This window comes from Equus asinus, chromosome X (genome assembly GCF_041296235.1).
Source record: "Equus asinus isolate D_3611 breed Donkey chromosome X, EquAss-T2T_v2, whole genome shotgun sequence".
In the NCBI taxonomy this organism is placed as follows: domain Eukaryota; kingdom Metazoa; phylum Chordata; class Mammalia; order Perissodactyla; family Equidae; genus Equus; species Equus asinus.
The window spans coordinates 11799908-11824251 of record NC_091820.1 but is presented as its reverse complement, the minus strand read 5'-3'; the positions used below and the strand labels follow the sequence as shown (position 1 = coordinate 11824251).

Sequence of the window (24344 nt, the reverse complement as noted above, 5' to 3'; positions counted from 1 at the left end):
TAAATTTTTGATCCCCAAAGCAGAGCAATGGAATTCATATTCTTATAATTTAGATTACCTACTCTGTGGAATAGAATAAGTGTTTTTTAAATTTGTATCTGGGCATATTTGAAAAGTAACTAAGGCAGCTTTTGTCTTTGAATCTGGTGTGGTTTTGAGGGCTATATCTGGAAACTGGGCCAGCATATGGGACCTGAGGGTGGAGGGTTTCCTGGGAGCTTGTTGGGCTCCATTTTACTGGGTGGATGCTAAGGTTCCAGTCAGTTTTTCGTCTTTTGTCTTCAGGGAACTCTCATACCTGTAGGAGAAGCAGTGGTTTAGAGGTTGCTGAAAGTATAACCTGGTTCAGGGGATAAAAATCTATAGAAAAGGAGAAAAGGAGATGTCAATACTTTAAATCTCAAACAACTTATCACAAGAGCATTTTAATTGTTTAAATAAAACTATCACAATTTGGGTAGAGACCACCAGACCTATGGCTTAAGGCAAAGCTCATATGAAAACATTTAAAGCCATAATGAAACCATTGTATTTAATTTGCATAGAATTGGGGCCAAAAAGAGCAGGATATCTTTTTGAATGTTTCAAAATATAATTTAGGATTTACACTTTCAGTCTTCGAAATTAGAAAGGATGTTTCACAGGATGAGAATATGGTATCCGCTACAGTTATAGGTAGGGGGTCAGAGAGGGTTTTAATGTCCTGTGATTGTACTCAACAGCGTATGTCTTGACCCCAAACCCCTATCTATGGCTGCAGGAACTTTTGCTGTTTCAGTTGCTGCTCTCCTACCTTTGCACAGAGGTAGTATGGGATGCAACCTATTTGATCTGTCATGGTGTCTCTGGGACTCCGTAGCTATGTAAATGACTGTACATGTTTCATTTCATTCATCATTCTGGTCCAAAAATTACGCATAGCTATCGACCACTGTCTAAGGTATCTAGTAGTCGTGTATGAACTGACTTTGATCCTCAGCATAACTGCTAAGCTGTCCGCTTTACTTAGGCTTGGGAGCCTTAGAGCGAGGGTATGGAATAAATTGTAAATAATATTAAAAAGAATAGCTTGGGGCAGAACAGTATGTCCTCAGGGGCCAAAGTTCAAGGCAACATAAAGTAACTGTTTTTTGTGCTATAAAGTATATTCGTAGTATGGTTGTAATAAATAAAATAAAAAAGACGTCTTTAATGTTCCCATAGGCAGTATAATAAAAAAAAAGTTCTAAGACTAAGACCTTTGAGGGATTGTGAGTAGTTTTCAAAGTAGATGGAGAATAAAATTATTTCTATAGTTTGGTATCAAAGTTTTACCAGAAATTTTGCTTGACAGTAAAATCATCCTTGACTGGGTGAAGAAAGGTAAGGATTGAGAGGGGAGTGGTGGGTCACATAGATGAGTCTGTGCTGTAGATCAAACTCCTCTTTCCATAGCTCACTCTTTCCCACTCATGCATGTTAGAGAGAAGACTAGAATGTGTCGAATATGATCTATAGTCAATGGTTAAGAGCATTAACTTTGGAGGTAAACATATCTGGGTTGACACCCTGGTTCTCCCAATTACTAGCTGTGTGACCTAGGGAAAGTTATTTACCTGCACTGTGCCTCATCTCCCTTGTTTGTGAAGTGGAGACAAACACAACTACCTCACAAGATTGTTTGTGAAGGTTAATCGAGAGGTAGTCCCTGAGGGGTTGTGTGTGCCAATAAAGAGAGAAATCATTTTCCATTTTGCTGCCGCTATTCTCTGTATCTCTTGTCTGATCCATTACTGTCACTTCCATGCTCCGTTTCCATCATGTCACATGCCTGCTTGCAACCCCTAAGTGACTCTGTGGTATTCACGGGATAAGAGTAAAATTCCTGGGTCTAGAAAGTGCAATCATGCCTGGAGTCCTGCCTTTGGAGTCTGCACTAGTTATCTATTGGGTAAAAATTACCACAAGCTTACCAGCTTAAAACAACACACATGACCTCACAGTTTCTGTGGGTCAGGAGTCCAGGCATAGCTTAGCTAGATGTGCTTCTGAGTCTCATAAGGTTGCAGTCAAGGTCCTGGCTAGAGCTGTGGTCTCATCTGAGGCTCACCTGGGGATGAGTCCACTTCCAAACTAATGTGGTTAGTGGCAGCATTCAGATCCTTGTATGCTGCTGGACTGAGGTCCTTCAGATGTCAGTCAGAGGCTATCCTTATCATGTGGCCCTATCCATAGGGTAGCTCACGACATGGCATCTTACTGCAAGAAAGTCAGCAAGGGAGAGAGAGTCTTCCAGCAAGATAAAAGTCACAGTCTCATGTAACATAAACATATACATCCTGTCACCTTTGCTATATTCTACTGGTTCGAAGTGAGTCACAGGTCCTGTTTACACTCAAAGGGAGGGAAACGCACAAGGGTGTACCACTAGGAAGCAGGGATCATGGGAGCCATCTTAGAGTCTGTCTTCCACAGGATCCAGGATCCAAATACTGGCAATTGATTGCCAACTCCTCTGTTTATTTCTCTCAGCTCCCTTCTGCACATAAGAAAAATGGAGCTAGAATGATTTTCTATCTCATGGGGTTGTTAAGAAGATCAAATGAGGTAAATTATTTTGCAAAATGTTCTACATCCATCCAATTCCTACCTACTTTAAGGTCTGTCTTAAGTCCCACCTCTTCCATCAGGGCCTGGCTAAATCTGGTCACTTGCATGAGTCTCTCTTTTCCTATAACAGAAACTGATTGACCCACTCATAGTTTATACATTATCATATGCTCCTATGTTTCATTAATGAAACAGTCATGATGCATATCTTATCTGTCTGATAAAACTGTAAGCAACTTAAGGACAAGGACTTTTTTCCTATAACTAATAAAATAGGTAACATTTTGAATGCTTAGGATATATTTTTTATATTTTATTATCTGTTAATTCTTCTTGTCCTTACAACAATCCTTTGAAGTATGTCCTATTATTACTCTCATTTTACAGATAAGGTAATTCCGGCTCAGAAAGGCTAAGCAATTTGCCCAAGGTCACATAGCTAGTCAGCAGTGTCTGACTCCAGAAATGGAGCTCTTACTTGCCTCATATGCTACTTCTTTTGTCTGTATGGTCTAGAGAAGTACAATGTACAAAGCAGTCACTCATCTTAGTGTTTGATAAATGGAAATAAGTTTGTGCATTGAGAGAAGACTGCATAAAGAAGTCTGGAGAAGTTCACTTGCCTACTGATGTTCAAGATGGGGAGCAAGTGAATCCTGGCATCGTCACCTGCTTGTTGGTTTCTTTTGCTGGTAGAAAATCACCATGGCTACCAAATGGCCATATTCAAGGCAACGTTGTTTGGGGATCATAATTTAAGATCAGAATCTCTGGTAAGCCATGGCACCATGGAGCTTACTGCAATCTGGTTCTCATTTCTCATGGTCATGAGGCACTTTATCCCCATTAAGTCCACTCTGAGCTCTACTGGACTCTCCCTTTAGAGTATTAATCCTTAAATCCTTGATCCATTCACCCACATCACAGAGCTAAGGCCATAAATTCCAGAGCTCCACAATGTGAATCATCTGTGAGAATTCTCTTCCAGTTCTGGGGACAGGACCCTAGGGAAAACTAGGCACTGGGCCAGAAAGAGAGAGTGATAAAGAGTGGCCTGGTCGCTCTTAGCTTGAGCCTTGACCTTCAGCAAAGTAGAGAACTAAACCACTCAGGAAATATGAGACGTTGCAAGAGATGTTCTTTGGACTATATTTTCTGTTCTATCTGTTCAAGCAGTGCCATTCTGACTTCATTTTTTGTCATTTCAGAATGAAGCCGGGGCCAGATGGTCTGCCTTTTATGAAGAACAGTGCAAGCTTGCCAAAACTTATCCACTAGAAGAAATTCAGAATCTCACAGTCAAGCGTCAGTTGCAGGCCCTTCAGCAGAGTGGGTCATCAGTGCTCTCAGCAGACAAGAGCAAACGCGTATGTGAACATTCTAGCACTAATCCCAAGATTTGAAATATTTGGGAAATATTAAACATTAGTATCACCCATGGCTGCTTCCTTTATCTGCAAAGACAGTAATGCTGACATTAGAAAGAGCTCTGTACCTAAGGTAGGACGACCGCATAATTTATCATCCAAATTGGAATCCTTTTGAGAGTGAAAAAAGACACTGGTAATAATTATGTTAGGACACAGCGTTAAGGTGGGATTGTCAGGGCACTGTGGTGTATATGGGCACCCAATACGGAGGTCACCTTCCCGAGGATCAGGAAGCCTGAAGAATACACTTAGTCTATGTCAGTGATTCTCAAGTCGGGGTGATTTTGCCCCCCAGGAACATTTGATAATGTCCGGAGACCTTTTTGGTTGTTACAACTGGGAGTTGCTATTGGCATCTAATGGGTAGGGGTGCTGCTAAACACTCTACAATACACAAGGAAACCCCCAACAATAAAGAATTATCTGGTGCGAAATGTCCGTAGTGCTAAGCTTGAGAAGCCCTGTATGTAGCCTGATCCTACTCCCCTTTCATTCTTGACTCTCCTCTGCAACTTCAATAAGTGGCTAACAACCTCAGCTCAAACTGCTTTAGGGATGGGTGACTCACCTCTTTCCAAGATTCATATGAGGGTCCCTCTAGTTGATGGAAAAGATACTCCCTCCTTTGAGTGTTAAGTGCTTTACCCTGACTTTGTTCTGCCTTCTAGAGCCAAATTGCTCTTTTCTATAATGGTGTTTAAATAATGAAGGCAGCTAATTTTAAAAAACTAGTTGAGTCTTTTCTTCTCTAGGCTAAACCTCCTTCGCTCTGTCATTTTTCCCCTATACAATGGGTTTGAGTTTCCTAACCTCTCCTAGTTGCTGTCTTAATTTTGTCAGTATCCTTGAACTGAACACAGCACTCTGAGTTGGTTGTGGTCTGCATGGAGGTGAGCAGGAATATGACATTCTGCACCCTATGCTCTACATGTACTAAGACAGTCTAGAATGATAGTAGGTTTTTGTTTGTTTGGTTTTGGTTTTTTGACAGTCAGATTTCATGGTTGCTTCGTATCAACATCACTGTCATTGCAGTCTTCAAATCTCTTCCGCCAATGTTGTTCTAAAATGATACCTTTTAAAATTCTATTCTTAGGTAGGTAGTTTTTCCAAATTCAAGAAAGCCTATATTCACTCCGTTAAAATAACATCTCTTGGGGCTGGCCCCGTGGCCGAGTGGTTAAGTTCGCGCACTCCGCTGCAGGCGGCCCAGTGTTTCGTTGGTTCGAATCCTGGGTGCGGACATGGCATTGCTCATCAAACCACGCTGAGGCAGCGTCCCACATGCCACAACTAGAAGGACCCACAACTAGGAATATACAACTATGTACTGGGGGGCTTTGAGGAGAAAAAGGGAAAAAATAAACTCTTAAAAAAAAATAACATCTCTCATCCCATCTCTCTAGCCCAGAAGTCAGCAAACTTTTTTCTGTAAAGGGAAAGATAGTACTTTAGGTTTTGTGGGCCATTTTGTCTCTGTCACAGTGAGTCAACTCTGCTGTTATAGTGGGAAATCAGCCATATCTAATACGTAAACAAGTGTTCCAATAAAACTTTACAAAAACAGGCAGCAGATAGGATTTGGTCTGCAGATCATAGTTTACATACCCTTGATCTAACCTATTGAAATATTTTTATCTAAAATATTTGGCTATTTAACATCAAAGTCTTCTTTCCCAGTTGCTTGTTCTCTGGAACTCTGTGTTCTCATCTGCATCTATAAAAAGAAAAAATGCATGATAAGGACAAGGATGAAACCATATGGCACATATCTTCCTACAAGTTGATATTTATTGCTCTGCATTCTTTGGATCCAGTTATGCAAGTAGTTACTAATCCACTTTATCTTATGCATTCCATGCTTCCCCATCTTTTTCACAGACACTGTGTGAAACTTTGCCCATTGGTCTTTTAGAGTCTAGGCAGTCTGATTTAGCCTAGGTGGAACCTGGACATTGTATTTTTAAAAGATCCCAGATAATTTTAATGGAATGAAACCTGCTGAAATGCATATATAAGAGCTTGAAGTGTTTGGGAAGAGGGGAGACTCAAGGATGCATGAATTCAATGGAGAAGAAGGAGGGGAGATTGAAAAAGCAGCTAGAGAAAGAGACCATGAGGGTTTTTGGCCATGGTAAGGAATTTGGGTTGATTCCTTTGGAGTATGAGATTTTGTTGAAGTTTTAAGCATAGGATCTCTTTCATCTTTTGAAATAATGACTCTTGTAGCAGAGTGAAAGAATAATGGAAGAAGGAAATAGGAGAAAGGAAAACAGTCTTTCAGCCAGTGCTTCTTAAATCATCTGTGGTTCTCTCCTTTCTCCCTCCTTTCCCCCCGCCCCCTTCTTTCCTTCCTTCCTCCTTTGCTCCCTCTCTTCTTCCCTTTTCTCCTTTATTACCAATCTTCTGCAGATCAGTACTTGGTTGAGTTCATTGATCACATGCTTGGATGTTACAGAAATATCAAATTGTTTTTAAAAGTTTATGAACATTTATACCCTCAATTCAGGTACTTATCACAGAATGGGAACAAACCATTTGCTGACTTGCACTGGTCCATGAACCATACTTTGAGTAGCTCTGCTTTACTCTATTATCTTACTTTCCTTTACCTACAGGGTAAAGTTTAAACTCTTTAGTATGGCATAGAAGGTCCCTTGTGATGTGATCCTTGCTTACCTCTCTGTTCTCACATCCTCCACCTCCCTCAATCAGCACCGCTACTCCAGTTTCCTTCAACATGTCACCACTCCCTGAAAATTCCTTGTCTGTCCCAACCTCCTTCCAGCTTTTAGGCTCTACCCTCCATGTCCCTTCTCTACTTGACCAATTCCTACTTCTCTTCCAAGGCACAACTCTAATGTCCCCTTCTCTTTGAAGCCATTCTTAAATCTCCAAGTCATTAACTTATCTACTCCCCCCTCATACTGCCACATCACTTTTTGGTGGCAGTTATAGCACTTGTCACATTGTCATGTAATTATTGGTTTCATGGCTGCCTCACTGTGCCATGACTGTAGGGTCCTTGAGGACCAGTGACTTGCTCGTGTCAGAATTGTCAGAGTGTAGGACATAGTAGATGTTCAATAAATATATACTCAATGAATGCTGAATGAAACAACAAATGCACTTCTCTGTGCATGTGCAGGTGGGAAACATTCTTGGGATTTTGGTAGATCTGTTTATTTCAATCACTCCACATATATCTATTATGTGTTTATAAGGCTCTATGCTAGTTGATAGTGAGGAAATTTAACTGAGATATTCCTACTCTACATAAAGGAAGATACTTGGCAAAGAAGATGTGAACTGCTGTATTTTGAGGCAAGAAAATCACATGGTCAAAAGGATATCTTTACATTAGCATTCTCTTTAGCGTATTTTCCATTTTTAACATTGTTTATTGCCTTTAACTTGCAGTTGAACGAAATTCTAAATACAATGAGCACCATCTACAGTACTGGAAAAGTTTGTAACCCAAGTAATCCACAGGAGTGCTTATTACTTGAACCAGGTAGGCTATTAATTTTGAGCAGGGATTATGAAATTTACTTTTTTTGTTGTTCCAAGTTTTAAAAATGAGATTGACATTAGATGATGACATTGTGCCTTTCATATGAATAATAACCAAAGGTGAGAAGATTCCAAATATGAGTGTTTCAACATGTAGATGAACTTTCAGCTTCTAACAAAACTTCATTGTAAATTCTGTCACATTCAAGTAATTTAATTATGTTAGTAGTTAAATGATTTATATGGTTTGTTTTCTCTGCAGAAATATTTTGGAACTTTAATAAGGATGAGGAAATTAATGAATCATGATATTTCATTTAATAACTTTAAGACCTTGATGTCTTACTTTTAATTCTTTAAAGTTCATATAATTATTTACAAATAAAAATTTTACAAATGCATGTTTATTTCCCTTTGGGTGCTTTGCATTAACAGGTTTAGATGCCATAATGGAAAACAGCAAAGACTACAATCAGAGGCTCTGGGCTTGGGAAGGCTGGAGGTCTGAGGTTGGCAAGCAGCTGAGGCCATTGTATGAAGAGTATGTGGTCCTGAAAAATGAGATGGCAAGAGCAAACAGTAAGTTTGCTGGTTTGTAGAAGTCCTGAAGCTCTCTATGAGGCCATAGGACTATTTCTCATGAATTATCAAGGCTTCCCTTTGATATAAGAGGCATCCATAAATTAATGACTGTCTGCTGAACAATTCAGGTTACCTGTCTCAAATAAGAAACTTCTAGGAAATAAGGCAAGGCGCATTGACATTCTACAGTTTAAAGAGCTCAGGAGTGAGATTCAATTACAGGGCCTCAAATAAATCAGTTATCTGGGAAGGTCTTCATCTCCTGGGGTTCCTGAAGTAGTCTGGGGATTGAATAGGGATTCTATTTCTCAGAAAGAATGAGGGACAGAGACACTGTCTCTCGCCCGCTCCCATCTGGCCACAGTTCATTCTCAAAGGTTGTGTGTTTACCTCAGGGTGATGTCCCAGAAAGAAAAAAATCAGATTCATTTAGGCTGGAAACCCATAATTTTCTGCAGCTGTAATTATAACTCAAATCACGTGATCATAAAAAATCTTCACATGGGGGTGAATTTCCATATCTCCTAACTTATTCTCCTGCCTTAACAATGAGCTGAAGTCACGGCATTATGAATAACTCTATGCTTTGATGATTCACTGCCTCCTGGGGTTGAGTAAGGAAGAATTGTTTTAACCTGTTGTTTTTAAATGTCTTTCTCTGCCACTTGAACTCGTATTCTCAAGCCATAGGCAAGATGGAGACAGAACTCTTCACCACATCCTTCCATCCAAATATTTGTTTCTCTTCTCATCTTCCTGATCATCCACTGCAAAAGTGCCTGTAAAAATAAAAATTATTAAAATACATTTGCAAATGTTATTAGCTAATACCCTAACACAAGCTCGTGTTTCTTGGTGATGAGACACTACACGAAGCACACAGAGATGTGCTGTGTATACATATAGTTTGCAAACAAACACAGACCCAGTGTGGCAACGTCTAAGATGAATTAGGTTATATTTGAAACTATAAGGCCCTGAACAAAATGAGAATTGAAAAACTCAGATCCAATCACATGTTTTAAAGCTAAAGATGCGAATTGACCTACGGAGAGAGTAGACACCCAGGGTTAGGAGACTAGGAGTGTGTCTCAGCCCCTTACCAGTTGTGTGACCTGGGACAAATGATTTAACCAGCTAAGAGCAGACTGTTAATCTGCACAGTGGGGATTATAATAATATCAATCTTGTAGAGTTTTTGTGCTTATTAAGTGAGATAATGCATTTAAATTTCTGGCACAGAGCAAGTTCTTAACAGACATTAGCTAGGGCTGTTGTTCATTTGCATCCCTTTGAGTTGATATTTAGAAGGGCAATGAAAATGTGACAGATCTTTGGATTTTTTTCTAACCTCTCAGCAAGGCTAATATGTGTATACTGTGCTTTATCTCTTTATTTCCTTTACGTTCTCCTCTTTCAAAAACAGATTATGAGGACTATGGGGATTATTGGAGAGGAGATTATGAAGCAGAGGGGCCGAGTGGCTACGACTATAGCCGCGACCAGTTGATTGAAGATGTGGAACGCACCTTTGCAGAGGTAACTGAGGAAGTGTACCCAGACACAGATGTAGGGCAGTGTGTGGGAAGAAGGGACGGTGACCAAAGACGTTCTGGCTTGTCCTGAATACATTGGTCAGCCATTTCCAGGCCTCAGAGTTATGGAATATTAGAACTTGAAAAGATTTTAAAGAATCATAGGGCAACTCCAGCAGATGATCAGAATTGCTCTGCTTTTCTCCCCTTTTCATCCACTGACCAGGAATTACCAATAGCAAGATTATAAGAAGGAAAGATTATAGGAAGAAAAGGTCTTTTAGATTATAATAAGGAATGGCCTTCAGGAGCTACCTGGGGCTGGCACTGTCTTGTTTTGTTAGCAGAGTGGTAGGCTTTGCCTCCTTCCTCAGGACAATCGATACTATTTTTTCCTTGCCTTTGACTAAGGAAGGCTTTATAGGGAAGGGAGAGTCTTATGAGTAGAAGTGTTCCATGGACACTTCTCAATGTCTCCCTCTTCCTTCACTTTGACCCCTACATCTCCCCCTTACCCCTGTGGCTTCAGACTTCTTATGTGAAGCTACTCTGTCATAGCTATAGTTGAGCAGAGCTATCAAAAATGGAAGTAGGACAAACAACCCTGAAAAAAAGGATCGAAGGATTTGAACAAGTACCTCATCAAAGAAATTATACAACAGGCAAATAAGCAAGTAAAAAATTATTGGGGAAACTCAAATTAAAACCATGATTAAAAACCACTACACACTCACCAGAATGGCTTTGATTAAAGGGACTGACAATACCAAGTGTTGGTGAGGATGTGGAGACACTGGAGCCCTCCATACACTGCTAACAGAAATGTCAAATGGTACAGACACTTTGGAAAATAGTTTGGCAATTTTTTAAAAAGTTAAACACGCACTTACCATGACTAAGGTATTCCACTCTTAGGTATCTATACGAGAGAAGTGAAAACATATATCCATGCAAAGACATTAATGCTTCATAGAAGCATTATCCACAATAGCCTCAAACTGGAAACAACCTAGTTGTCCTTCAACTGATGAATTTTACCCATGGGATATTAAATGAAGCAAACTCTGATGTATTCATACAATGAAATGCTACTCAGTAACAAAAAGGAATAAACTACTGATACATGCAATAACATGGATGAACCTAAAAAACATTATGCTAAGTGAAAGAAGCCAGGCATAAAAGGTCATATATTGTATGATTTCATTGATATGAAATGTCCACAATAGGCAAAACTATAGAGACAGAAATCAGTTCAGTGATTACCTGAGGATAGAAGTGGGAGTGGAATTGACTGCAAATGGGTACAAGGAAAGTTTTTGGGGTGATGGAAATATTCTAAAACTGGATGGTGGTGATGGTTGCCCAGCAGTATAAATTTACTAAAACTCATTAAACTATACACTTAAAAATGGATGGATTTTATGGTATATAAATGGTACTTCAATTTAAAAATAAAGGAAGTAGGGCCAGCCCTGGTGGCCTACTGGTTAAGTTCACCACACTCCACTTCAGCTGCCCGGGTTTGGTTCCCGGGCACAGATTTACACCATTCATCTAACAGTGGCCATGCTGTGGTGACAGCTCACATACAAAATAGAGGAAGATTGGCAACAGATGCTAGCTCAGGGCAAATCTTCCTCAGTAAAACAAAATAAAACAAAAACAAAGGAAGTAGGCAGCACCTTAAAAATGAATATTTTTGGGGCCGGCCCGGTGGCACAGCAGTTCAGTGCGTGCATCCCGCTTCAGCGGCCTGGGGTTCACTGGTTGGGATCCCAGGTGTGGACATGGCACTGCTTGGCAAGCCATGCTGTGGTAGGCGTCCCACATATAGAGTAGAGGAAGATAGGCACAGATGTGAGCTCAGGGCCAGTCGTCCTTAGCAAAAAGAGGAGGATTGGCAGCAGATGTTAGCTCAGGGCTGATCTTCCTCAAAAAAAAAAAGAATATTTTTTGCAGCTGCTTTCATTTTGGGACCTGTATTCCTCCAGATATGTTTACTGCTTAAGTGGTGGGGCTAGTCATCATCAATATCTGGGAAGAGGGAATGCTTTTAAACTCTTCAGAATATTTGAGAGGAAAAGAAATCAGAATTTAAAGAAATTCCACTTGTCTAAGGAAGCTCTTGTTCTCAGTGTTGGGGGTTAGAAATCGGAGTAGGCTACTCTTGGTCTTAAACTTTCTTCCCGGGCTTTTCAGATTAAACCATTATATGAACATCTTCATGCTTATGTGAGGGCAAAGTTGATGGATACTTACCCTTCCCATATCAATCCGACTGGATGCCTCCCTGCCCATTTGCTTGGTAAGAAACTCCAGGAATTCTTTGTGTACCCTGTTCTTTATTCTTTCCACCAATAAAGCTGTTTTTTAGAATGAGACCCAACATAAAACTTTTGAAAAATTCTGTGAATGAAGTGAGTAACATTATAGAAATCACATTTTGAAGGCACTTTCTTCAACAGAAAGCCATTTTAAATCGTTCTGTATTGCGTTACTTTATTTTATACATAAAGAGTTATTATGTTGGCAACAATCTAAAGGATAAAGGGGTATTTAAGATAACTAGAGAAAGAACACCAAGTTCAAATGAGAGTGGAAATGAGGAAAATAAGTTTTACCATTCAAGTTGGTTGGCTAAACTCTTGAGGTGGAGTTTAGGATTTTAGTTATATCGTCAGAGAAAAGAAACTTGGTAGGCTGGAGGTGGTCAGGGGCGAGAGAAAGGCTTTCTAGAATTAACGTATAGCCTGAGTGAAAGCTTCATTCTAAACTTCACCAATTACTTTTGCTGAAAAGTACTTGGTTTGGGATCATATGAATAATGAATGAAATCTTCATCATGAAGGAAGATGCCTAGTTTAAGAGGAGAATTAATCTTCCAAGAACTTTGGATTCTGCCACGGAGCCTCGTCGACCATGCAAGACCTGGGGCCCTTTATTAAACCTCGTAATTCCCCTCCAGAGAATAGCCATCCTCCCCTCCCCGCCTCCCCACCCCAGAAGCTGAGGCCAAATAAAATATATGTGTTTGAAAAGCTCATGTCATGCATACGTAGCATTCTGGATTAAATCTAGAATACCATATGGCACATGTGTGTGGTGATAGATTATAATTAGTCTTTGGGTGGTGAACATGATGTAATCTACACAGGAATCAAAATATAATGATGTACACCTGAAATTTATATAATGTTATAAACCAATGTTACCACAAAAAATTAAAAAGTTTATTTAAACTAGGCATCTTCCCTCAAGATTATTTTTTATGGCCCATTTACCAATCCCACCTCTTTCACTATGTAAAATCAGGTCTATACTTCTGCTGTCTTTGTCATGTATTAATGAATCTTTTTTTAAAATAGGTGATATGTGGGGTAGATTTTGGACAAATCTATACTCTTTGACAGTCCCCTTTGGACAGAAACCAAACATAGATGTTACCGATGCAATGGTGGACCAGGTAGGAAGAAGAGGCCTTGAAAACCAAGTCTGAATTCTCAAATTCTTTTTATGCCTTCTCTTCTTATCTTTTGCATATAAAACCATATAAATAAAAAAAATTCAAGCTAATTTAAACTTTTTTTTATGTAGCTATCTTTTCATGGAAAAGTGGTTTACAATGTCAGTGACACCAAGTACCTTGAATAACAGGTATGGTATTGATCTTGCTAAGAGATATTAAAAATGGAGATACCCTGAGTTTTCCATTAAGCAGCAAGATGTGGAATTATCAACTGATTGGCATCACTCTTTCCAAAGTTACTCATTGCTAAGCAATTAGTCAGTAATCTCTATGAATAGTAAAATAAAGGATATCATTAGATTTTTGCATATTTAAAAAATCATTGCTGTTAGAAATATTAGAAGAGTCTCTAAAATAATTTTTAAATCATGTTTTTGTTACCATCTTGGTAAAATTATTTAAATTCTCTGTGTTCCCTTCCATTGATGGAATCATATTATAGTTGTATATTTTTCTTTATTCAGCTAATAGTCTACATTTCTGGGTAGAATTCATAATCATACTTCTATTGGCTGTATAAAATCTCTTCAGATAGTTGCACCATAATTTATTTACTTTACTATTTATGCATTCCTGGACTTTTGCTTGCTAACAGTTTTAAATCTGTAAGCAGCAATGCAATGAACACCCTCACATACGTAACATACTCCTGGGAAAAGTCCACAGCAGAATAAAAATGTAAAGCTGCAGGGGCCTCAAAATTCTACAGCTATTCTAGCCTTATTTTGTAGCTGAGCAGCAGCAGAAGCCCATCTTTATGTCGCTCCTTAGCCTATCCACAGTGGTTTTATATCCACTACCTCTCCTAAGTTTATCTTTACAACAAACCTATGAGACTGCCAGGACAGATATTGTGATAGTTCCATGTTGTAGGTGAGGAAACTGAGGCTCGGGGAAATGACTTGCCCGAAGGCACAAAGACAGTCAGTGGCAACTGAGGTTTGAACTCAGAACTCCTAATAGTTCCAGTCTGGTTTTCTATTCACTCATTCTTCACTCAACAGATGTTAACTGTGCTTACTAGTCTACGTTGCTTTGGTATACGTTCTCTCTGTATAATAATAAATACTAATTAATAATACTAATATTGCATGAAATTAAGCCTTTAAAGGTTAATAATAAAAAAATCCATAGCGTCATATCCTGTTTCAAATCCCCAAGGCTGACATAGGAGAAAAACCAGACTTCACTGATCTTTGAGATCAGAGGAAGTTTTCTGTGTCACTAAAAGTGATTCATGAAGTATCTGCAATTACATAAATGAAACTTAGTTTGCCTGATGTGGGCCTTATCTCCAAAGAGGTCTTGGTCAGCTCCAGGGACAGTAGCTCCCAGAGAGTTTGCTGAATGGCAGACACCTACTGCTGCCCCTCTCAAGTTCCAGAACATTCTGAAAGTTTAGATTCCCATACAGACTATGAAGCCAAGGCCCAAGTACTCATTGGCTGCTGGGTCACATGCAGGCCTTTTTGGTTCTGAAAGCCCACTTCTTCATGTCCACATTATTGTTTGTGTCTTCCACTGAGCCTAATACCAGGGCCTTGCCCCTGGAAGGGCCTCAATCAATGATGCTTGGCTTGAGGTGAATAGTTTTTAGCAAGGAGAAGGTCATTGTTGTTTATCTTTATACTTGAATATAAAGAATAAAGACAAAAAACATCACACATAATCTCACTCAGTCTACCGTTAATATTTTGTGTTTTTCCTCATTAAGATTATACTATATAAGTGGTTTGTATATTGTATTTTCTCTCTTACTATTAAATTTTTTAAAAAATCAATAAAAATTCTTTAAAAATCTAATTTATTTAGATTTTCCATTCCACAAAGTCATCACTTATTTAACCATTCTGGTGGTTGTTTCCACTTTTTTCCGTATTAAAAGTCATTTTACATGTTGTACACCTTAAATTTACACAATGTTATATATCAAATGTATTTCAATTAAAAATAATAAACAAAAAAACACATTTTTTTATTTTTCAAAAAAACATTTAAATGTAATTCTTGGACCTAATTTCTGAGAATTTCCTAGGTTAGTTCCCTAGAGACAGGATTACTGAGACAAAGGGCATAAACACTTTGAAAGCTGTCCATACATTTCACCAAATCACCTTATAGAAATGTTATGCTTATGCACATATCTAACAGAAACAATGCTTTTATTTTAATTCTAGAATTAAGTGCTGTTCTTTTTTTTCCAGAGCTGGGATGCAAAGAGGATATTCGAGGAGGCTGAGAAGTTCTTTGTGTCTGTTGGCCTTCCTAATATGACTCAAGGATTCTGGGAAAACTCCATGCTAACTGAGCCAGGCGATGGCCGGAAAGTTGTCTGCCACCCCACAGCCTGGGACCTGGGGAAGGGTGACTTCAGGTAGCGAGGCTGATACTCACATGGCTGGTACTAAAGTGGGAGACAATGGTGGCAGGGATGAGGATGAATTTGGATTACTTCTCTGCTTCTCTGAGCACAGAAGAGTTGAATGAACTCTCCTTGAACGAAGGCTGGGAGTCCGTGAGAGCACATCTTGGCTTTCCCAGGAAAAGGGGATTGTCAGCAAAATTGAACCTTTAGACAATTTACCTCACTTGAAATAATATGCACACATTAGAGTTGTATGGTCATGGGTATGGTGGGGCCCCCATTAGGAAAGGTTTGGTGCTAAGATTTATGGAACATGGATGTGTGAATCAGGAATTGATCTTCCCCTCCGTTTCCCTGTTGTGAGTGAGACAGGACAGGATAAAAGAGAGAAAGTGGTATGCGTCATAAGAGAAACATAGAGAACATTCTATAGGGAACTGGAAGAGAACTGACCATACCTGGAATAGGGAGTAGGCTCAGACAGGGCTTTTCAGGTGGCATTTGAATTGGGCTTGAAAGACGAGAGGGGCTTGGGTAGATGGTGCTGGGAGGCAGACACTGGGCTGGGACAACAGCAGAATCAAATGCGGAGAGGGAGGACCTGACGTTGTTTTCTGGAGTCAGCAAGTTAGGCTAGTATAAAAGGCATGTGAAGAAGGGTCTGGGTGATATGGCAGAAGGAACATAGGCTTTCAAATTCCAGGTGTGTCACTTAATGACTAGGCAACCTTGGGCAAAGTATTTAACCTTCTTGGGTTTCAGTGTCTTAATCTATAAAGTGGAATAGTAATTTCTAGGTTGCAGGTTTGTGAGTGTCTTAGGTTGGGTTCCCTAGGCTGAGAGGGAGATTCTTGTACAAGTGCTTCACTGAGGGAGAGCTTTCAGGCCAAGGGGAGCGAGGGAAGCAGAATGGCGCAGGGGAAAAAGTTCAGTGAAGATGCGGTCTCTGCTGGAGACTTGGCCTCAGCCTGATCTCACAGGGCTCTCGGGAGCATGATTTGTACCACAGAGTTGGTCACACTTTTGAGACAAGAGGACTGGCCTTTTGTACCCCTCTATTAGTCAGTCATTGGCTGTGGACTGCCCCAGAGGGTGGGGGCACTTAACCTCCTGGCTGAGGCACCTCCCATTTAGCCAAAGGTGGTGAAGAAGGAAGCGGCCGTTGGTCTTTAACGACTATGACTGAGGCAACTGGGAGATGGGTGGATCTGTCTGATAAAGCAGATCTGGGTAGAGACCCAGCAGCATCCGCTAGAGTAGGGGTTGGCAATCCTTTTCTGTAAAGGGTCAAACAATAAATAGTTTAGGGTTTGCGGGTCTCTGTTGCAACTACTCAGCTCTGCCATTGTGGCATGAAAGCAGCCATAGATAATACATAAACAAATTAGTGTGGCTGTGTTCTAATAAAACCTTATTTATCAAAACAGGTGGTCAGCCACAGGCCATAGTTTACTGACTCCAGTACTAGAGTGAGGCTTAAAAATGAGTAAGTATACGTAAGTTTCCTAGCACAGGATCGTACATACAGTAGACATTAAATATATAGTAGCTATTCTTATAATTGTTTCAAAAGAGAATAGAGAAAAACCAAGTTAGAAAAGCAAGTCCTATTGGGGTGTATAAAGGAGGTTGAGTTTATTCTTGAGCAGTGGGGAGTCCTTACAGGGTGTTTTTCAGAGGGATGACATGGTCAGAGTGGTAGGAAAATTAATTTGGGAACCTGGTGAAATGTGATCCCTACACTCACCTGAATGAAACTGCTCTTGCCAAGTTGAAAAAGACCACCACCTAATTGCCAAACGCAGACCTTATTTCTTTGGGCCACAGCAGCATTAGACAGCATTTATGAGTTGTCTTTGAAATGCCATTTCTCACTGGCTTCTGCACTGTCATCCTCTTCTGGACGTCTTTGACTTCTCTCTCTGTCATGTCCTCTGAATCATCTTCCTCTCTCCACTCTGTAAGTACTGGGATCTCTTAAGGCTTTGTCTTGGCCCTCTTTTCTTGCCACTCTTTGCCTGCATCATGGGCCGTCACATCCACTCCTTGACTTACATGAAATGATTCCCGAATATCAATTTCCAGCCTCTCCTCCTCCTCCTTCTCTATTCTGGCTATACCAAATTTCCTGCAGTGTCCAGAATGCCACATTCTTTTCTCAAGACTTTCTCATTGAGCACTTCCAGGAATGTCAACCACTTGTCCCTCCCTGCCATCTACCTGGCAAACTCCCGAATGTTGATCAAGATCCAGATCGCTTATTTTATCCTCAGCTATGCCCTTCTCGGTGCTTCTAGGAAACTGTGCCTGCATTCACTCATTTTTATGCCCAAGGTCAGGTCTACTCATCACTTACAGAGTACCTGCCTCAGAGTTTTTGTAGTAGAAGACTCTGCTTATCTTTATTTCCATTAGTCTGTGAGCAGGAGAACAGGATTCACCTGCCCGTAACTTTATATTGAGCACCTACTACAGTTTCTAGGACATAAAAGGTAGGTCCTCAAAATTCATTGGTGAATAAATCTTGGAAAGATGATCCATGCTACCCAAATCCCATACAACTCTACTGCGATGACTAAATGAAATTCAGTGAGCTTCATTTTAATCTTGCCCATTTTTGTGCAGGATCAAGATGTGCACAAAGGTGACAATGGATGACTTCCTGACAGCCCACCATGAGATGGGACACATCCAGTATGACATGGCATATGCTGTACAACCCTACCTGCTAAGAAATGGAGCTAATGAAGGGTTCCATGAAGCTGTTGGGGAAATCATGTCACTTTCTGCAGCTACACCTAACCATCTGAAAGCCATTGGTCTTCTGCCACCTGATTTTTATGAAGACAGTGGTATGGACATTTTTTCAGGGCTTGTTTTTGGGATTCTTTAGTCAGATGTGGGCCAAGGTATTTATTTTCACGCGTAGGATATATATTAATTTTTTCCACATATAGTATAAGGTATATATGGGTAACTGGGAATTGCTACTGGTAAAAAAATTTTAAGTATGTATCACAACATGCCAACTTGTGGTTTTGTATCTTTGAAAAGGGCATAAGAGAGGTAACTGAATGAATGGCCTTGGGACTCCAAGAAACATCTAACAGAAGATTTTTCAAAAGATGCTAAAACGAGCCCACAGAACTGAAATGGCTTTTTCAAGGTCACCTAGCTAATTAGTGTCAAGAGTTCTGATTAGATCCCTCTGGTTCTAGGTAAAAACTTTCCAAAATGTTAGACCTGGAACAGAATCTAAAAACTGTTTTGCAGAGGAAGAAAACTAAAGACAGGAGAGGGAAAGTAACTAGCTCGAGGTCAAAAAGCAATGTGAGAGAACCAGAACCAGAGCCCTGATCTAAAGCTTTCCCATAATATTATGCAAAGCAAAGTGTAAGTCAAAATTTGGGAATTCTTAAAGAACAGGTGGAAGAATATTAAGATTGGAAGGGACTGAAACATTTTGTTCATCCAGCTGAATCATGAAGTTGCCCCTCCAACGCCCCCTCAGATCCATCTTTGCCTGAGGCAGCCTGTTTCTCTTTGGATGGCTTGGACTTGATGGAACACAATAAATGTTCAAGAGATCTAGAGTCTTCAGTGAGGATGCCATGGCTTTTGGTTCTTTTTTGTAAAAGGAGGACACTTAGAGTCAAATATGTTTTTCTCTTTCGTGTGTTTCTCTCCACTTGTTTCAACTATTTGGGCCATAAACATCAGCTCTGCTGGCTGGAACGTTTGGTCAATGAGGTCAAGGTCATGAGCTCCATCCTCTTGTGGGCAATTCACTTTACCTTGATTTCTGGCTTCAGACCTTGGTAATCTTACAAGGGTCTGGGAATAGGTCAGTGTAAACCTATCATCATTGCTGAAAAAGTTAGCATAGGCTCAGACCCAGTGGGGAATAGACAAGTAGTGCCATCCTCCCATGAAGGGAGCAACAAAGGAAAGGGAGTTCACGGTAATCACACCTGTTTCCTAATTTTAAAATATCATTCTCAAGTCAATTAACAGACAGTTATTTGTTTTTTATCATTTTTGATATTCCCTGACAGCAGGCAAAGATAGTTGAATCACTAAGACAGTACTGTACTAGACATGGTTAAACCATTGGTTTAAAAAACTCCTACCTCTTTCCTTGGCTCTGCCTCTGATGTGCAAATAAGGTTAAACAAATAAGTTCCTTCGTTCCTTCTCTCCCTCCCTCTCTCTCTGTTCCTTTCTTCTTCCAAAAATATTTATTGAGCACATAGTACGTGCAAGACATTTTTCTAGACACTAGAGATAGGGTGGCATGCCAAGCAGATAATATCCCCCGATTACATTTCAGTGAGCTTCATTTGTACACTAGAGATGAGCTCTACTGCCTTTTTATGTCACTAATAAAGGATAATGGGATAACACAATTTGTTAAAGCATTTTAAACCCAGGTAAGGAGGATGCCAGTACATTTAAAGTACATTGTACTTCTTTTTTTTATTGAAGTATAATTGACATACAATATCCTATTAGTTTCAGGTGTACATCATAGTGATTTAATATTTATATACACTGTGAAATGATCACCATCTGTCACCATGCAGAGTTATTACAGTATTATTGACTATATTCCCTATGCTGTACGTGACATCCCCATGACATAATGATTTTATAACTGGAAGTTGTACCTCTTCATTCCCTCCACCTATTTTGCTCCCCCCTCATGACCACGAGTTTGTTTCCTGTACCTATGAGTCTGTTTCTATTTTGTCTTGTTTGTTCATTTGTTATGTTTTTTAGATTCCACATATAAGGGAAGTCACACCGTATTTGTCTTTCCCTGTCTGACTTATTTCACTTAGCATAATAGCCTCTAGGTCCCTCTGTGTTGTTGTAAATGGCAAGATTCCATTATTTTTGTGGCTGAGTAATGTTCCAGTGTGTGTGTGTGTATGTCACATCTCTTTATCCATTCACCTATCTATGAACAATTAGGTTGCTTCCATATCTTGGCTATTATAAATAATGCTGCAATGAATATATGGAGGTGCTTGTATCTCTTCAAATTAGTGTTTTCATTTTCTTTGGATAAATACCCAGAAGTGGTTGCTGGATCATATGATAGTTCTATTTTTCTTTTAAAGATTTTATTTTTTCCTTTTTCTCCCCAAAGCCCTCCGGTACATAGTTGTGTATTCTTTGTTGTGGGTCCTTCTAGTTGTGGCATGTGGGACGCTGCCTCAGCGTGGTTTGATGAGCAGTGCCATGTCCGCGCCCGGGATTCGAACCAACGAAACACTGAGCCGCCTGCAGCGGAGCGCGCGAACTTAACCACTCGGCCACGGGGCCAGCCCCAGTTCTATTTTTAATTTTTAAAGGAACCTCCATACTGTTTTTCCTAGTGGCTGCACCAGTTTATATTCCCACCAGCAGTGTACGAGGGTTCTCTTTTCTCCACATCCTCACCAACACTTGTTATTTTTTGTCTTTTTGATAATAGCTTTCTGACAGGTGAGAAGTAGTATCTCATTGTGGTTTTGATTGGAATTTCCCTGATGATTAGTGATGTTGAGCACCTTTTCATGTGTCTGTTGGCCATCCGTATGTCTTCTTTGGCAAAATGTCTATTCAAGTCCTCTGCCCATGTTTTAATCGGGTTGGTTTTTTATTGTACTTGTGATTATCCAGTGGATGGTTGCCTCCAGGGAGGCTTTTTTTCGTTTGCTTTTTTCCTCCCTGGTTTACTGGCTTTTGGCCACATCTGTTTAATATTTGCTTATTTGACAAAGACTCACAGAGGGAATCATGAAGCACACACCGGGCTAGATATACAGTCTTGAATGAGACATGATCACTCACTGCCTTCATGGCGCTTACAAGAATAAACAGCATGACTGGGAAAGTAGATGAAATAGCCCTAATCAGCTCTGATGAGAAGTATAAGGAATGCAATTGAAACTAGTGAAAAAAATGAGGATTAGGAGTTACTTGTGGATTTATTCACCTGTTCTATCCAAGGCTTCACCCTACTCCAAAGCCCTTGGCTGAGAAAGTGAATATGTACATGTTATTATGTCCACTGTCAATATTTCTCATGGAATCATCCTTATAGTAAGTATATTTGGGGAATAATATCTTGAGATTAGGAAATTTTCTGACACAAACATCCAATGTCATCCTCATCTTAATATTTATCCTTTTCCATTTTACTTTCAGAAACAGAAATAAACTTCCTCCTCAAACAAGCACTTACAATTGTTGGAACTCTACCGTTTACTTACATGTTAGAAAAGTGGAGGTGGATGGTCTTTAAGGGTGAAATTCCCAAAGAGGAGTGGATGAAAAAGTGGTGGGAGATGAAGTAAGTCAATGAACACGAAATCTGTAAACGTTTTCTCACGAGTTTGCTGTTTATTTAAAAGCATTTGGCTGGCCTGTATATATATACACACACACACATCACATCACGTATATAGTACCAGTATATGTATCGTATTGCCTGCAGGCTTCCTCTGACCCTTAGAACCCTCATGTGGCAGGAAGGACTGAGGAAATAATGCCACCCCATCAGCTCTTAACCAATACCTGATGGGAATGGGTGGATAAGTAATAAAATCAGCTTCCTTACCCTTTGCCGGGAGAATTCTGAGGTAGTGACTTGCTTGAAAACACCCTTTTGGGGGGCTGCTTTCCTTTCCCTGTGTCACTTCCTCATTCCTTTGCTAATGTGTCCTGGGATCATTTCCCAGGACCTTGTGTCAGGGTCTGCTTCTGTGAGAACTCAGTCTAAGACAACCGGGATTGGAGTTCTCAGAGAATTCTTCACAGTCAGAATAACTGGGATTTCAACAGCTAAATCTTGAAATCTGGTGATGTGGGGTTAAATATGGGAAAATGAGAGAGAAGTACGTTAGGCCAGGGGAATGCCATCACGCCACACACACGCACACACATACAGACACACACATATTAACAGCATCTTTTTAACTTAAGTCTCCATTTGGGTGCCTTCTCAGGTAACATTTCCTTGGCTCTGCCCCCTACCCAAGCAGGATTAGGTGACACTTCTTCTTATGCTCTATCTTCTTAAGTGTTGGGTCACCCGTTAAACTGTGATATTATTTAGAAAGTGAACAATTTATTCATTTTTATTTATCCTTTTATCCTCTCTTTTAAACAAAAATATTAATCTACATTTTAGGCACAGCACTGGGGATCCAGTGCTGATGATTTTAGACCTTCTCCTTGACTTCAAAGAATTTTTAGTCTATGGAGGGATGTGGAAAATGAAACTACTGCAATGTGTTCTGTTGCGATGAGAGGGTATAGGGATCCATGAGCATCCACAGGGAGATCCAAGGCCCAATCTCGTGGGTCAGATGAGGGGAGGCATCTAAGTTGAGCTCTGAGAAAGATGTGGGAGATACCTAGGTATATGTAGAGGGGAACGGAGAGAATTCCAAGCCAGAGAGAGCCTGGAACATTTGGACAACAGATAGCGATCCCTTTCAATAGTTTCAGTACTACATTATTCATCACTGTATCCCAAGCGCCTTGCACAGTGTGCCTGGCACATGCAGATATGAAATAAATAGGTTTGGGATGGAAGAATTACAAAAGAAGACAGAAAGGAAGGAAGAAAGAGAGAGAGAGATAGAAAAGAAATCTTCTCCCTACCATGTATTAGTCAGACTCCTGCCAATTATTTTTCTTTGTTTTTCTTATTTTTCCTTTTCGTAGTGAAGATCTACCTATGTAACATTCAGCCTCATATCCGTAAGTTTAAGTCAGTGCCACTCTTCTGCCAAGATTCTCTGTTAACTTAAATCCTACTTGGGAGGAAGGAGGCAGCATCTGTAATAACTGTTTCTAGCGTTTGAGTGTTACTGAAATTGTGTCTATAATGATCCCACAATCAGAAAGGACAAATGTATTAAGTTTAAACAATGCCAAATAAATGGTTTCTCTACCTTTTTTTCTTATCGAATTACTTTTTGATCCCTTTTAGTTTATCTTTAAAGGTACATGGAATCAGACCCTTAAAATGATTCACTAATGCATTAATTACTCCATTCATTCAACAAATATACATGAAGTCTTTCCTTAGCATTAAGCACTGTTTGGCACTGGAACTATAAAGAAGAGCAAGACACAGCCTTGCTCTCTAGGACCTCAGGTCTACAGGGCAAGAAGGAGCTGTATGAGAATCATTATAAAATGGAGAGAGAAGTGGGAAGGAAGGCGCAGCTAGAGAAGCCGAAGGAGCTGGAGGGCTTCACTTGCTGGCAGGTGGGTGGGATCAGGGGGAGGCCTCACAGAGCAGGGGACACTTGAGCTAGCCTTGAAGAATAAGTAAAGTTTCCACTTTAGAAAATTCTGTCTGCCAGGAGCACATCAAGTGTAGTGCCAGAGAGAAATTGTGAGCACTTTCACTGTACATTTTTGGCCATGCAATGCACTTTATTAAATTAGTGTTTTGAAGACGTAACTATTTTTCCAATGGTATATTCTAGCTGAATTTAAAAAGGAAGAGAGAACCACATAATGGGCTTTGTTCTGTAATTTTTTACACTGTTTCTATTTCACCTGACAACCAATTCCAGTATAAATGCCACTGGCTGATAAAGCTGCACTTAACCATGCCTTCTCATGATGCGTGACCCACGGCTGATGTATCTGCTTTTTTTCCCAAAGGCGAGAGATAGTCGGGGTAGTGGAACCTGTGCCCCATGATGAAACATACTGTGACCCCGCAGCTCTGTTCCATGTTGCTAATGATTACTCATTTATCCGGTAAATGACAGTTTTCTTTTTACTGTTTA

At 40.0% G+C, this 24344-nt stretch overlaps 1 protein-coding gene across 1 annotated transcript in view; it reads left to right on the top strand.

Annotated features, from left to right (window-relative positions):
- The window catches only part of ACE2 (angiotensin converting enzyme 2), a 44107-nt gene that overhangs the window by 7590 nt on the left and 12173 nt on the right, over nt 1–24344 (top strand). The window contains exons 2-11 of the mRNA XM_044764461.2: nt 3798–3956; nt 7440–7533; nt 7968–8111; nt 9541–9653; nt 11852–11957; nt 13018–13115; nt 15383–15552; nt 18169–18395; nt 21739–21883; nt 24217–24315. Coding sequence (XP_044620396.1) covers nt 3798–3956; nt 7440–7533; nt 7968–8111; nt 9541–9653; nt 11852–11957; nt 13018–13115; nt 15383–15552; nt 18169–18395; nt 21739–21883; nt 24217–24315 — 1355 coding nt within the window. The remainder of the gene's footprint in view (nt 1–3797; nt 3957–7439; nt 7534–7967; nt 8112–9540; nt 9654–11851; nt 11958–13017; nt 13116–15382; nt 15553–18168; nt 18396–21738; nt 21884–24216; nt 24316–24344) is intronic.